The 15,758-nt window shown below is 54.2% G+C and overlaps 4 protein-coding genes across 4 annotated transcripts; 2 read left to right on the forward strand and 2 right to left on the reverse strand.

The window, feature by feature from the left end:
* Positions 1-889: 889 nt before the first annotated feature.
* MCM1 (transcription factor of the MADS box) lies at positions 890-1,745 on the reverse strand (the record flags this gene model as incomplete). The annotated part of the gene is made up of 3 exons (XM_056212878.1): positions 890-1,174; positions 1,226-1,360; positions 1,494-1,745. 3 exons carry the CDS (start codon positions 1,743-1,745, stop codon positions 890-892), a joined length of 672 nt encoding a protein of 223 aa, XP_056073186.1.
* A 1,713-nt stretch (positions 1,746-3,458) lies between these two features.
* N0V89_004088 (uncharacterized protein) lies at positions 3,459-4,433 on the forward strand (the record flags this gene model as incomplete). The annotated part of the gene is made up of 3 exons (XM_056212879.1): positions 3,459-3,624; positions 3,787-4,022; positions 4,161-4,433. 3 exons carry the CDS (start codon positions 3,459-3,461, stop codon positions 4,431-4,433), a joined length of 675 nt encoding a protein of 224 aa, XP_056073187.1.
* A 2,050-nt stretch (positions 4,434-6,483) lies between these two features.
* On the reverse strand, positions 6,484-8,770 carry N0V89_004089 (uncharacterized protein; the record flags this gene model as incomplete). Its single annotated transcript, XM_056212880.1, has 4 exons — positions 6,484-7,359; positions 7,613-7,626; positions 8,019-8,117; positions 8,167-8,770. The coding sequence occupies 4 exons, from the start codon at positions 8,768-8,770 to the stop codon at positions 6,484-6,486; spliced, it is 1,593 nt and encodes a 530-aa protein (XP_056073188.1).
* A 1,803-nt stretch (positions 8,771-10,573) lies between these two features.
* Positions 10,574-15,317, forward strand: DNF1 (phospholipid transporting ATPase; the record flags this gene model as incomplete). The annotated part of the gene is made up of 4 exons (XM_056212881.1): positions 10,574-11,002; positions 11,057-13,987; positions 14,036-14,265; positions 14,315-15,317. 4 exons carry the CDS (start codon positions 10,574-10,576, stop codon positions 15,315-15,317), a joined length of 4,593 nt encoding a protein of 1,530 aa, XP_056073189.1.
* Positions 15,318-15,758: the final 441 nt, after the last annotated feature.

The raw sequence follows: 15,758 nt of genomic DNA on the forward strand, positions 1-15,758 counted from the left end.
TCGTGTATTAACTCGGAATCGTGTCCTTCTCTTGTTGCATAGCATTGCAGTGTCAGTGAGATATCGAAGTCATGGCAATGGTGGCGGAAGGATCTGCGTGACTGCCTGTTCCTGACCGCCACCACGAGATGCTGCGCTCCACGGCGCTGGCGATGGAATCGCTATGCAGGCCGCTTGAAGGGGGATTTGAGTAGCCATTTTGGGGTTGGCTTCTGCTTGTGTGTAAGCTTCGTGATTTGTAGTACAGCATAGTCTTCCCGATGCGGCGATGCTATGGCCGGATTCAGAGCGTGTACATTTCGCCCCACCTCTACGCGCGTTGCCAGCGCAGGGAAACCCGGACGATACTCAATGAACACAAGTGAAGCGATCGACCGAGCACATGATCCTACGGCGATGCAACAAAGCCACTCTAGTCTTCCGCCGCCATGCGGTTCTTGTGCAACGCAACCCAGCAGAGTGATCGAGTAGAGTGATCGAGCACTTCACAGAGCAGCATTGTAGAGTTTGTACGATTGGTGATGCTGTGAGGGGATTCAAATACATAAGATATCGTGAAACAAGCTGCAAAGATATCGATGTTGTAGGAAAGTGGTGAGAGACATGTTACTGAACAGGTTCAGTAGAGATAGTAGGAAAACTCTTCGCCGTAACCACGTAAAGCCGTACAGCATCCCTGATCCTAACGCTACAGCCCAAGCGCCCAACATTGCCCTCATCATATACCTCCATCAGTTCCTACATATGCAGACCATTGATTGCGAGCCAGAACCAGAATGCCTGCCGAGTCGCAGTTTGATTATTTTCGCCATTAGTAGGGGTATCCATATCCGAGATGCGCCGCCGGTGCTGTCTGCTTCAACCGAAAACAGAAGCGAATGTATCATGTTCAGCTCAGCTTCTGATCCTGCGGGTAGTGCTGTGCAGGGTGGCGAGGCATGCCGCCTTGGGGCATTCCCGGGTATTGCGTCGACGGCTGCTGCTGCTGAAGGTATTGCTGGTAGTGCAGTGCCGCCTCAGGAGTCATGTACGCTGCTGGCATGCCACCGCTGGGCGCCATTCCACGGGGCTGACCAGCGGGGACCTGGGCATGGCTGTCTTCGGGAGAGTCGACTGGGCCATCATCAACGCCGTTTGCGTTGTCAGTCGAGGGCTCGGGTGCGTTCAAACAGGCCTGCGACGCGTTAGTCTACGATGCGATGGTGATCAGTTGCGATTTGCGCACCTGGATGAGGTTCTTGCCCTCGGGTTTCGTGACGAGCGGCTGCAGCTTGGGGGTTGTGAATGTGTACACGAGACCCGTCTCAGAGACGACGAGCAGCAACACCTGCGTGCCGGTGAGGACGGATAGCTCGTAGGCCTGCTCATATGTCGAGTTAGCGAAAAGCGCTTCGCGAGGGTTGTTTCTCATGCGACGCGGGTAAACAGGGTGCGCGCGCATCAAGACGGGGATGCAGCTGGCTGGCGTGCAGGCAGGGCCAACGTCGACGCACCTTCTTCATGATACCGGCCTTGCGCTTGGAGAAGGTGATGTGCCTCCTCGACTTGTCCTGGATGAACTTGATCTCGATCTTTCTGCGCTCGCGACCGGGCTTGTCGTCGTCGTCATCGTCGTCGTCCTGGGCCGGGCGCGGGCGCTTTGTGCCGCGGTTTGCATCGCCTTGGACGAGCGCGCCGTTGTTGGTGAGGTCGTCGTGGACGCTGGGCGACGCGTTCTGGTCGTGATCGGTGATCTCAGAGGCCATGGTGGTGTGGTTGATTGTATTGGTTGCGCGTGTTTGACCTAACTGCTTTCGCGGGCGAGGTGCTTTTGTGGGGATTTCCTGTTTGGCCCTGCCGGCGTGGAGTGGTCGTTACAGGCGCTGTGGGAGGGGTTAGGCCAAAAAGAATCGGGGCGGTTGAAAGAGGAAAAGCAGGCGCGCTTGGAATGAAAAAGATCAGTGGTTCGGGGCTGCGCTGACTGAACCCTTTGTGGTGGGCGGGCGGGCAAGGAATGCAAGGAAAGGGCAGCCAGAGGGGCGCTTCGGTCGCACAGCGGCCGGCGGAGGCAGCGCGGCCCTTGGTTGGAGGGCAGCTAATAATGCGGCGGCAGGGAGAGGCTGGGGCGGTACGTACCTGTGCTTGCAGTGCAATGGGTGGGCTACCGTTTGGGCCTGGTTTGGCTGAGAGGGAGCGGGCAGGCCTGGGGCGCCGTTGCAGAGCGGAGGGCTGGGCCGAATGGGCTTAAAGAGGAGCCCGCCGTGAATGGCAGATGATGGGCACAGCGCTCTTGGGGAGGCTCGCGGGCGGGCAGTGGGAGTGTCTCAGAGAGGGAAAGCGACGGAGAGATTGGGGAAAGTGAAACGGGCGGCAGCACGTATTATTTTGACGGCTCCCGACGACTGGGGGCGGGACACGGTTGGCTGCGCTTGGAGAGCTCACCCTGCCGACTGAATCGCTGATCGGACGGGCGTCGCTGCGCGCGGGCGGTTTGGGCGTGCACGTGGGCGCTCTCTGCGCGCCGCTGCTGGGTCTCTTTGCAGTCGACCGTCTGCGCTCGCCGTCGCTACGCGTTGGTGAGGGCAATTCACTCTCCTTCACTGCTCGACATGTCGCGCGCTCGATCAGGCAACTGTCAGGCCTGCTCTAAGCAGGCACGCCCAGCGCGCTTTCCCCAGCCGGGTGACCAGGGTGTCGTCTCTTGGTGCTCCTAGCTCGGCCTGCGCGGCGAATCAGGGCGCCCACGGCCCACTGATAGCACCGCTGTTCTTGTGTCTAGCGCCTCCTAGGTCGTCCGCTAGCTGCTGACTCAGCTCGAGCACGCCGGCACCGAAGCGGCCTCGACGGTGACCAGACGGCCGCACATGTGCACAGCAAGGCTTCGGGGCAGTTGCACCCTTACCGCCTTCCGTCTTCGGCTGGCCTCGGTCGACGCGCTGCAGGCGCCACCAACCCTTCACCGCAACACTGCGAACGTGCTGGACACTACACCAGGCGACGCGTCGCAGCACTTCCGCGAACACCGACGCCTGCTTGCCCCCGCCAGCAATGTTTCTCGTCGACGTAGACATTGGTTTTGTGCTTCGCCGACGGTGACACGGCGCCTTCGCAGTCGATCGACTTTGCTGTCTTCTGCACCGCTGATTCGCCTACGCGCCGGCTGCTACACGGCTGAAACCAATCAAGCCTCAACCTCGCCCACTTGCGACGCGCCCTCGAGAGCCTCTTAATGCTCCTGACCGCTAGATACTATCCCCCATGCTCTCCCACTCGCCGTCCCGTTGTTGTTCTCTCTTTACTTCGTTTCTTTGTACCTACTATTCAATCCTACCCATCGTCGTTCGCGAGCTCGCCGGACGGCTCTGCCATCGACTTACGTTCCTTCACCCATCCAAGCGCAGCGGGCCTCTGCCAATCTTCCAACGCGTGACATTTCTTAGACCAGCTGCGACCGTCCCGTAGGACGAACCTCCGCCGCTATGCCAACCAAGCTCATGATGTTCTTTGTGGCGCTGGACTTCATCTTCGCTGGATGTGGAGGACTACTACTAGGCTTCTCCCTGATGTCTGAGCAGCGCATGCGAGAGTCTCCGAGGGTAGACAACGTCGCCGAAAATCTGCTGCTCGGCCAATGTCCACTGACAGGTACGATCAATACATGGCGCAATTGTGGCGGCGCCTGTGCTGGGTTGGACAGACGATGACGATATTGATGTTCCTGTTGAGGACTTCCAAGTCGATCCAATGTTCCGTCAAGTGCCACAGGCAGCCATAGATGGTCGAAGCAATGTACTGACAATCTTGCAGCCGGCGTCGTAAACGCGGTCTTCATTTTCGTCACTTTCCTGCTGTCTCTACCTGCGCTCTTTCTCCCAATGAACAAAGGCTGGCTACGTACGCAAGGCTGGCTGGTTGTCGTCTGCGCCACCTTTACTCTTGGTCTCGGTATTGCAGTGTGGGTAGACACCCTGCAGACCCGTGTCGAACTCAGCGAGATCTGGCAGCGAGAGACACCTCTCATTCAGAGTCTGTTGCAGCAAAAGGTGCGTTGTAATATTCCACATCTGGACGCTAAGCATTTGCGGTACCAAGAATGGCACAACTGCTGTGCCGCAGCTTTGTTGCAAACCATAGAATCCAGGGCGGGTGCTATCCCAAAGGCGGTGCTGACATGAACCTAGTTTAATTGCTGCGGATACTTTAACTCGACTTCACCTCCGTTTGTCCAGGATGGTATTTGCATCAACTCGCTCGTTGCTGCGCAAAAGGGCGGCTGCATCGGACCTTTCTCGTCCTTCGCCAACAGGTACCTTGATCTAATCTTCACTGCTGCATTCGGTATCGTCGGTGTCGACGCCCTTCTTGTGTTGTGCGTCGCAATGGTTCTCCAGTACAGGTCAGAACAGGAGCGCTACAGGCATATTGACGAGAAGAATGGTCTCGGTGGATTGTAGTGGATCTCAAAAAGATGAAGGGGTGACCAGGGAGGGGGGGAAGTGTAACAATGGGTTTTGCAAGAGATGGCTGGACAGCTCGTAACAATTTCGACTATCTGAACGTTCCCTGCTTTCCCAACTATCCTCGAACGCTAATGTGGGGTGGTAATGGCAACTTCAGCGGCGCTGATGGACTGTATATTCTTCTTCTGTTCATACATCGATTTGACGGCATTAGCGTTCTTTTCATAGACCAGCTCATGACTACCACGCGCAAATGAGCTACTCAAGAACAGCCTCTTATCGTAGACTGCGATACCACCCACAGAAGCCATAGAACAGAATGGTGCTATTCGTCTGCCTTCACAGATACCTCCAAGGCGTCGGATTGCTCACGGCACTTGTCGGCCCCCAAACCAACCGGATACCGGCAAGCCACATACCGCTCGCGCACGACTCATGTTCCGCATCCCTCCTGCACCTCTCATCTCCCCACAATTATCGCGAAAGTGGCCATCCTTGCATGTACCAACGGCAACCCCGCTCGTGCAAGATTGAAAGTCCGTCCGTTGAACGATGCGCAAGCACCTCTTGCAAGCGGCATTCGTCTCGCGAGCTCGCGCGATCGACTCCCAATGCCTGCTTAGTGAGTAAGAGGCAAGTGCAAGCGTGTCAGCTGACGTTCCTATCTTTAATCCGGCCAGCCTCATCTCGCCTGGCCGCCTGGCCGCTGGCTTATCATTGCGGACGAAATCACATCTTGGCGAAACTCGCGTCCAGCGGTGTCCTCAATCAAATGAGACCCTCAGCTCCAATCACACTAGGGCCACGCAACAAGGGCCTCGCATGCAACGAGATGAGTTCGTGGCGATCCCCCTGAGACGCTCATCAAGCCAGATGCGCCGCAGTGTTGCGCCCAGGCAATCCGACATTTCCGACGTGTCGCGGCGCGCTGGGCGCAGGTGCTTGAGAGGCGTTTGGGCCAGGGGTGCGTAACGTTGGAGCGGGATGGGCCGCGGCTGGGCTAGGCGGTTTGAGGAACGCGTGGCGCGTTGTGGTTCAGAGTGGTACTTGGCTGTGATGGTTCCTATCGTAGGGTGAGCGAATGTTCCCTCATTAGCAGTGAGCGTGCTGGATGCCGTGGTATAACTGAACTTAGTAGCAGCTCCGCGTTGGATAGCAGAACAGTATCGGTTGGAAAGGCATCGAAGCAGACAATTGGGTTTCGGATCCTACTGAAGTGCGAGACTTGTCGGGTCCTTTGTGAAGAGCTAAGGTCATTCAACGACTAACATGACGCTGGGCATCTTGTACCGTGTGTGCTCTATGAATCACACCATATCTGCAATCTATGAGGCTTATCTATTGGTGTTTATCTCAGTGCCCTCTGGAAATCTCCCGACAGTCAATACCCATTGGTGGATAATAAGAGGAGAGCGTGACGCAAGAAAACTTTTCAACGTCAACGTCGACGTACAGCAACACAAGGCTTGACCGATACATGTGGAATCGATTTCTAATCATGATCAACTCAGAGCTATCAAGACCAAGCTGCCCATATGTCTACACAGATTATGCCATGATGCGTGTCTAAAGCGTGTCACTATGTGTAGCCCACTTCAGCATATCACTACAGAAGGAAAGGATTGGAACTCTGTTAGTAAATGGTACCTTCATTGCAAGTCGGGCAGTTTATGCTGCAAATATTTGTGGACTTCCAGTTCCGTGTCCGGTGGCTGTGACTGCTCATATGTACTGAAGTTTATGAGATGCACCTTCAAGCCACGAAAAAGTGCTTTTAAGTACGTTCCAGATAATATTATACTCAGACTCAAGTCGCACGGACGTATCGCAATAGCGCTGGCTACTGTATGTGTCTATCGTTGTGGCCGTAAAATCCTTTCCTCTCTTTAGAATATCTGACATGCATCTCTAGTTGTGGCTCTGACGCCTCGGTCGAAATAACAGAGTACGACATAAATAGGGCCGAACAATTGAGATGCGTGTAATGAGTTGGGTACTCTGCGAGAGGGTGACAATTGAATTGCTTAAACGTGCCTATCTGCGCCTACACGTTTCGCTCAAACTTGACACTCGTGTCCAGGCCCGTCATCGCCGCACCTGAAGTCGTATTTCTTTCAGCGAAATCGGTGCCTCCGTTATGCTCATTCTTGATAGTTACGTCTGCAGCCGAGTCTGACTCCTTCTCAGCGATCCTTTCCCCACCACCATCCCCTACCGCGACTCCGTCCTTTGGATCCCCCTTAGCCAGCATCTCCCCTAGGCCCCTTGGCTGCGTCTTCGTCCTGCCTAGCCACTTCTTGAACGTCGCCTTACTCCCCTCATTTCCCTCCTCATCCTCCCCAAAGACATTCTTCACCTTCCTCCCCCCAATCCTCACAACGTGCTCCAGCCGCGTGCACAGCCTATCGCAAGCATCGCTCGCGGCCAGCCTTGAGAGATCTGTTATCGCGCCCGCGACATGGATACCGTTTCCAATCAATTTGATCTGCTGCGCAAGCGCATCGACTTCGCGGTTGAACGCCTTGACTTCGTCTGAGGTGGGTGTTATCTCTTCGATCAACTCCAGCCCCTGAGAATCTTGGGATGTTGGCGGGCTAATTATTGGCTGGAAGGGCACTGTTAGAGGTCCTGGGCCAATGGCGACGTCGAGTAGGTGGAAGTGCGCTGCCAGAATGGCGTAGTCTGTGTCTTTTTTGATGCAGAGGTTCGGCGAGTTCTGAAGGTGGTCGTGGATTAAATTCAATGTTTCAGAGCTGGTGAGGGGATGGGTGATTTTAGTCGGATGGAGGAGGAATGAGAGCGCCAGATACCGTTGGATGGAAGCAGTAAGCGGGTAATGGGTAGGTAGTGCGGTGACAAGGTTCCGTTGTAGGATGGGATGCCTGACGCGAAGGAGTATATCGGATATGAGGGTGTGTAGCTACGGGTTGGTCAGACACTGCGTGCGTACAACTGAGATGAATGCTTACTATGCGGGCTATCTCGCCGGTGCTAGGTATGGGACATATCAATGACTCTATAGCATCTTGAAGAGCGTGCAACACAGCGTTGTCCGTTTGCACCCCATCATCCATGCATATAAGAAAGAGTATCTTCAGCATTCTGATCCTTGCTCCGGATCGTAATCTGTAGGCTGATAAGAATTGTGCAATGTCTCAGTGCTGAAGACATACACTGAACTTGGGAGCTGCAAAAGCTTACAAACATTGATCAGCGCTCTAGGAAGAACGCGACTCTGTTCTATTACACCGTCAGCAACAGAGCTTTCATGACATGTATCACTTTGTAATCAGGTATACCTGGTTCGAGTCCATACGAAGGAGCCACCTCTGAGTCAGACTTTATGAATTGCTCGCGTGCACCAAGACCATCAAAGATGGCTTCAAGCCTTTTCACGTCAAGTAGTTTTGTGAGATGATGTTGACCGATCTATGAGTGTTAACATTACTATAGACACTCGTGGGCAGCATTCTACATTTACACTGAGGATCTCGAGGTACTTTTGACTGAGTGCTTCGTTTGTGCCCATGCAGACTAATACATTAGCTTGCGATCACTGGGGCGTGGGCGAAAATGTACCTTCTTGGATCAGCCAGTCTGCGAGCTCCTCCGGGAGGTCTCGACTGAAAAGGAGCCCTGCAAAGCCAGAAAGGAAAGCCTGATCTCTTGTAGAATCATCTGGCACGTTGTTAGCTTGAGCACTCTCACAGAGAGCAATATCTCCGACCTTCGAATTTCGAAACCATTCGAGGATAGGACAAGCTCTCAAGTGGAAAAGGCAGATCGAGTGCAGAATCATCATCCGACTCCCGGTCGAAAAAGTGGAAGGCACATTCTACTTGGAATGCATTTGTTCTCTGCATAGCCAGGTACAGCTTCTTTGCCTTCTCAGGATCGTCTTCGTCGTGTAATGCACCTGCTACCATCTCCTCACTGATTTTGAGACCACGCTCAGGCGAGTCTTCGCGCAAGGGCTTATCCAGCTCGGCCTGTGCCTTGGCGATGTCCTGCTCCATCTCAGCATTTCTCTGTGCCGCTTGCACTAAGCGCTTAAAAGCCTTGTCGTCTTTCAGTCTTTTGGGCGGCCGAGGCAGCCCGGAGCGTTTCGACTCTTCCCCTTTCCCGGCCGTAGCTTCTCTCGTCCCCGCCTTCGGTTTGCTGATAGGCTCAGCGTTCCACAGCTCCTCCAGATCAGTCAACGAGTCACTGTCGGAGTCCGAGTTTAGTACCACTGGTTTCCCTCCTGAGAATGTTCTCTTGCTAGCATTGGTCGAGTTGCCGGACGATTGCGGTAGGCTAGGTGTGCGGCACTCTGCGGGGCCATCGTACATTGCGCTGCCGCGCGGGGCTGTTGGTGATGGGGAGCGTGACGCTGTAGGGGAGGAAAGCGAGGAGAGGGCATCTTGGTCCAAGGTATTATCGTTTAGGGAAGTCGTCAGGTTGGTGGTGGGTGTTTCTTGGATCGTGGAAGGCGCAGCGGGGCTTGAAGCTTGTCGGATGTTAGTGGACGAGAGGAATGCGTCGATGCGACCATACCAAAAGCTGCATATCTGCTGGGCTGCGACGGGGTCCTCGAAAAGTAGCTGAAAAGATTATTCTTCTGGAGAGGAGGCATTGCACAGTGTGTGTTGGGATGCTGTGATGCTTGGCGCGTAGCATCCAGTGTGTAGCGCGTTTACGATGCGCTTGAGACGCGCTGCCGTCCGCGGGTGACGCTTGATCACATGACCAATCTGCCGCGGATGTCCCGGGTCTATGATATCCCGCGCGTCCGACCAGTGCTGCAGGCTCACGCATCTCAAACTATCAATCGTCTCGGCACGAACGGATCCACCGGCGTGCACCAAAGGCTGACAGCATTGCGTCGTTGATGACGGTTACACGGCCCAGCAATCGACTTGACGTGGACAGCAATACAAGGCTCGGCTTTGGACTTCCTCAGCGACGCGCGACAACAGCACACGTATCCAGGCTGTCGACTGCACACGCTGGCTGTTCGCGACATCAATGTTCCCATGTTTCGCAGGGTCTTGTCCGTGGCGCATCCCTGCGTAAGCGGGTCTCCGTTCATGCCAGACGCACGCCACGGACTTTCCGGGTTCTAGCTGTACAAGTCCGACAACCATAGCCTACATGATATGAGTGTACATTGCTCACCATGACACACGATGGATTGGCGTCAGCTTTGGAGTCGCGATTCGGCTTGATGTCCTTGGGCACGGTCGGAGTAGGTATGGGGAGCACTCAAGTTGTAGGCAGAGCGGCGCAGCAGGGCCTTCTGCCCGCCAGATGGGCAATTGGTGCTGGGTGCTGGGTGCTTGGTGCTTATTGCTTACTGGCGTCCCCCGTGTGGACACGTTTGTAGCGATGAAGCGCGTCGGACCCTTTGTGAGCGCTGCGTCGCCGGGCTGTGCCCGTTGCTGCTGACGCCCTGCGGGATACCAGGGCTGCGTCTTTCCCCGAGACGCTCTTCCAAGCCCGCCTTGTGGTAGTCGTGATAGACGGGTAGCTGAATATATCCCCGGCGCGCCTGCACCCACGCCCGCGCCTTTTTGCACCCTCCGACCCATTACTATCGTGACCCTGCTCGGCACTCGCTGCGTGAGGCTTCCGAGAGAGCTGCAGAGACGACGCACGCCTACGCGACGCTAATTTCCCATTTCCGCCCGAGCTCGTCCTGCAAAAGGACGCGCTGTGAACGGCGCCGCTTCGGCCGAATCCGCTACAGCCACCCGTGCTCGGTCAGCATCGTCGAAAGCATCAGAAAGACGCAAATCCCTCTCGCTCACCATTCCGCCCAAAACGTCCACCCGTGAATGGACCGACGCCGCCTGCGTCGCTTCCCTCGCACCACCGCCGCGTCCCTCACCCTTCGCTCCATCCCATGCTGTAGCAACGTCGCTCGCTCGCGTTACGCCCGCCTCACCTCCGTCTCCTCCGCGACCGACAGCCAGTACCTCCCCGACACGACCGCGACTCTTACGCCCGGCTCCTCCTTGGACATATTCTCACTGTCTCATCATTGCATAGCGCACGACAGTTTGGCGCGCAGCGCATCGTGAGGCCCTCCCGGCTGAGGCCGGACAGCAGCGACCCCAGCTCCACCCCGAGCCTCCGCACACGCAACCCCAGGCATGGCTCCAGAAGAGGAGACCACCGAGGTGTCGCACCCTACCAAGCGGATAAGATGGGCAACACACCGTGCAACAGGCGCCAAGGCTGCGAACAAGCGACTGTCCCTGAAGGAGCGTTTACACAAACGGGTAGGATCCAACAGCGAGAAGAAAAGGGACTCAATGGGCAAAGAAACCGGACCTACCGAGAACGGCGACATTGCCATGTCTGAGGCGGACAGTGATGACCAGGACGGTGGCCGTACCGTCTACTTCAACGTGCCCCTTCCCGCTCACGAGAAAGACGAAGAGGGCCACCCTCTCGCCCAATATGCGAGGAACAAGATAAGAACGGCGAAATATACGCCTCTGAGCTTTATACCCAAGAACTTGTGGTTCCAGTTCCACAACATCGCGAACATGTATTTCTTGTTCATCATCATCCTAGGCGTACGTTCACCGAAGAACTTCTTGCCGTTTGCGCTAATTTTCCCCGTGCAATAGATTTTCCCCATTTTTGGCGCCTCGAACCCTGCGCTCAATGCCGCGCCCCTCATCGTGATTCTTTCCGTTACGGCCATCAAGGATGCTTACGAGGATTGGCGTAGAACGGTGTTGGACACCGAACTGAATAATGCTCCTATTCATCGATTGGTCCATTACAACAACGTAAATACGTCTGGTGATACCATTTCTGCATGGCGAAGGTTCAAGAAGGGCTGCACCAGAGCTGTCGTATTCACATACCGCTGGTTCAAGAGCAAGGGGAAGTCGGGCAAAGGCAAGGGAGCATCGCAACAAGACGAAGAGTCACGACGCTCCATTGACACCCGACGTGCTTCCGTTATGTCCTACGCTGGTCCTCATGATGAGGGAGACATCCAGATGACTCCTGTTCCATCACCCTTACCTGGTCAGTCTCCACGCCTTTCGGCTGATCCTCAATCCGGAGGCGCCTATACCGACGTCAAAGAGGGCGACAAAATTCGCGGACCTGGACATGATCACCCAAGCAAGTTCTGGGGCAGTGTAATAGACCCCTACAAGACAACTCCGGATAAAGCCAGATTCGTCAAGGACGCCTGGAAAAACGTGCAAGTCGGGGATTTCGTTCGATTGTATAATAACGAAGAAATCCCGGCAGATGTGGTGGTTATTTCCACCTCTTCAGACGACGGAGCCTGCTATGTCGAAACCAAGAACCTGGACGGCGAGACAAACCTGAAAGTTCGCAATGCTCTCCACTGCACACGTGATGTTAAGCACGCACGCCATTGCGAACAATCAGAGTTTTGGATCGAGAGCGAGGCTCCGCACTCGAACCTTTACTCCTACACGGCTGTTATGCGCTGGATGCAGCACAATGCGAAGGACCCAAACGCAGCCCCATACGAGATGGCCGAACCGATTTCGATTAACAATCTACTGCTTCGAGGATGTCAATTACGGAACACCGAGTGGATCTTGGGAGTGGTCATGTTCACCGGAGAAGAGTCGAAGATCATGCTAAATTCCGGCATCACTCCGAGTAAGCGCCCTCTTATCAGCAAAGAACTCAACTGGAACGTCATCTACAATTTTATCATTCTGTTCGGCATGTGTCTTGTGTCTGGTATCGTCTTGGGCGTGTTTTGGGCCAAGCCAGACACATCCCATGCTCTCTTCGAGTTTGGATCGTACGGCCACAATCCGGCCACCGATGGTATCATTGCCTTCTGGGCCGGTGTGATTCTTTTCCAGAACTTGGTGCCTATCTCTCTTTATATCACCTTGGAAATCATCAGAACCCTCCAGGCCGTGTTCATCTACAGCGATGTTGAAATGTACTATGCGGCGATCGACTATCCTTGTACGCCGAAGTCATGGAACATTTCCGATGACGTTGGCCAAGTCGAATACATCTTTTCGGACAAGACTGGTACATTGACACAGAATGTCATGGAATTCAAAAAATGTACGATCAATGGTGTACCGTATGGAGAAGCATACACGGAAGCACAGGCCGGCATGCAACGAAGGCAAGGAATTGATACCGATGCGGAAGGCGCTCGCGCGCGTGAACAAATCGAGCGAGATCGCCTCCGCATGATCGGCAATATCAGGAAGATGCACAACAATCCGTACCTTTGGGATGATGATCTTACTTTCGTGGCTCCTGACTTCGTCGAAGATCTGGCTGGAGAATCAGGACAAGAACAAAAGAGGGCTAATGAGGCATTCATGCTTGCACTCGCTCTGTGTCATACTGTAGTGACTGAGAGAACGCCTGGTGACCCGCCCAAGATCGAATTCAAGGCACAATCTCCTGACGAGGCAGCTCTGGTTGCAACGGCCCGCGACGTTGGTTTCACGTTTGTTGGCAGGGACGACGATAAGCTGGTAATCAATGCGCTTGGCGAGGAACGGCGATACACCGTGTTGAACACCCTCGAATTCAATTCTACGAGAAAGCGGATGAGCGCAATTATTCGGATGCCTGACGGCAAAATAATGCTCTTTTGCAAGGGAGCCGACAGCATGATCTATTCACGACTGGTCCCAGGCCATCAGCGAGAGCTGCGCGCAACCACCGGAGAGCATCTTGAGATGTTTGCCAGAGAAGGTCTTCGTACACTCTGTATCGCCCAAAGAGAAATCTCCGAACAAGAGTACCAAGAATGGAACAAGGACTACGACTTGGCTGCAAACGCTGTTGCCGGTCGTGAGGAAAAGCTCGAGGAGGTCTCAAGTCGCATTGAAGACGAGCTCTGGCTTCTTGGCGGTACAGCCATCGAAGACAAGCTGCAGGATGGCGTTCCGGATTCTATCTCCCTGCTCGGCAGGGCAGGTATCAAGCTTTGGGTCTTGACCGGAGACAAGGTGGAAACTGCCATCAACATAGGCTTTTCCTGCAACCTGCTCAACAACGACATGGATCTGATGGTTCTCAAGGTTACCGACGGAGATATCGCGACAGCTGAGGCCTGGCTTGATGAGAAACTCGCGCTATTTGGTATGACTGGGTCTCAAGAAGAGCTCGACGCTGCACAATCCGACCACGTTCCGCCCCCAGCTACTCATGCCATCGTCGTTGATGGAGATAGCCTTAAGCTGGCACTGGACGACGCATTGAAGCGGAAGTTTCTCCTGCTTTGCAAGCGGTGTCGAGCAGTTCTGTGTTGCAGAGTCAGCCCTAGTCAAAAAGCTGCTGTTGTGAACATGGTCAAGACTGGCCTCGATTGTCTAACTCTGGCGATCGGAGACGGTGCCAATGACGTCGCCATGATTCAAGAAGCTCACGTTGGCGTTGGTATCGCGGGTGTCGAAGGTCGCGCCGCTGTCATGTCTTCCGATTATGCCATTGGTCAATTCCGCTTCCTGACTCGACTGGTACTTGTTCATGGTCGGTGGTCATACCGAAGATTGGCTGAGTGTATTGCAAATTTCTTCTACAAGGTCAGTATCCATAGGACATTGATTTGTATCGTACTAATTGTGCAACAGAACGTTGTCTGGACGTTCTCTCTGTTCTGGTATCAGATATACACCAACTTCGATAGCCAGTACATCTTCGACTATAGCTACATTGTGTGGTTTAACTTGGCTTTCACGTCCCTACCAGTCATTCTTCAGGGTGTCTTAGATCAGGACGTTAACGATCGCGTATCGCTGGCGGTCCCGCAGCTTTACGTGCGAGGTATTGAAAGAAAAGAGTGGTCGCAACTGAAGTTCTGGTAAGCCTTAGCCCGCCTCTTCACTGGTTGTTATGCTGATACTCCTTAGGTTGTACATGATTGATGGTATCTATCAGTCGGCTATTGCCTTCTTCTTTGTCTATATGGTCTTTTATCCTGGCACGTTTGTCACCGAGAACGGACTCGACATCGCTGAACTGAAACGCATGGGCATAATCGTCGCAACCATTGCGGTTTGCGCAGCCAACTTCTACGTGTTGTTTAACACCTACCGCTGGGATTGGCTAATCTGCGTTGTCGTGGTTATCAGCACGTTGTTCATCTGGTTCTGGACCGGTCTGTACACAACATTTACGGGAAGTGCTCAATTCTACAAGGGCGGCGCCGAAGTCTACGGTGCTTTGGTCTTTTGGGCGATTCTCCTTCTGGCGGTCGTCGCATGTCTGCTGCCTAGGTTTGTCGTAAAATCGCTTCAAAAGATATATTTCCCTCTTGATGTCGACATTATCCGGGAACAGATCAAACAAGGAAAATTCGACTACCTTAACAAAACGGACGCATACCTTCCCCCACCGCCTGACAAAGCCATCTCTAAGGTTCCATCAGATGTTTCCAAATACAAGGCTGCAAATGCGCAGGAAGGGGATGATGACGTCCGTCCCATCTACCCACCTTCTGTTGCACCTACCGCAACCACCCACAACCCTAGGAGCCAAAATGGCAGCGGTAGCACCGACTACACGTTCCGCCAGTCCGTTGAAGGCATACCACAACATCGGATATCGATGGATCGACCGCGTCCATCGTACGATCGCGCACGAATGTCGATGGATCGTGTGCGACCAAGTTTCGAAGCCAGCAATGACTTCACATCTGCAGCAATGCTGACGCGAATGGAATCAGCACATAGCCGCAACAGCCTGAGTGCCGCTCCAAATACGGGTCCTCAAATTGCGAGCCGTCTACGGAATGTGTTTCGAAGACCTACTGTCACGCGAGAGGAAGCACCAGAGCACCTGCGGGACAGCGAACGACCCCCCGTACCTACAGTAAACCAAGCCGAGGATGCCCCACGAAGTCCACCACGGTGATGCATTCACGCCCATTATATATAATACCACATCCCTTTTGATGACGACTTGTACATATCACGGCTATTGGGATTCTGGAATCAAGTTCCCATGCAAAAATCATTTTTCTACTGTTGTCCTATTGATACTCTACACACCATGGGTCGGCGTTACCTAGACCATTACACGCTTGGTCTGTTTCTTTTTTTCGCATTGCGTTCTTTCTTGGCTTCCGGTTCATCCTGCGAAGAACGGCCTTTGGAGCGGTTTGAAAGCTTGGACCGCGCGCGTTGCCAAGCGGGCGATGGCTTGTTTCCAGCTCGGTACCACTGTGTTGCCTCGACATTGCTCGGTTCGTTTTGTGATATATCTCTGCTTCTGGGAATGGCTTGGGGGATATGGTGACTTAAGGCAGAGGGTGGATACCCGTGCTCAAAGGGGGCTGTAGATAATAATGACTGC

The sequence above is a fragment of the Didymosphaeria variabile genome, assembly GCF_027946475.1.
Source record: "Didymosphaeria variabile strain IMI 356815 chromosome Unknown scaffold_3, whole genome shotgun sequence".
NCBI classification, from domain to species: domain Eukaryota; kingdom Fungi; phylum Ascomycota; class Dothideomycetes; order Pleosporales; family Didymosphaeriaceae; genus Didymosphaeria; species Didymosphaeria variabile.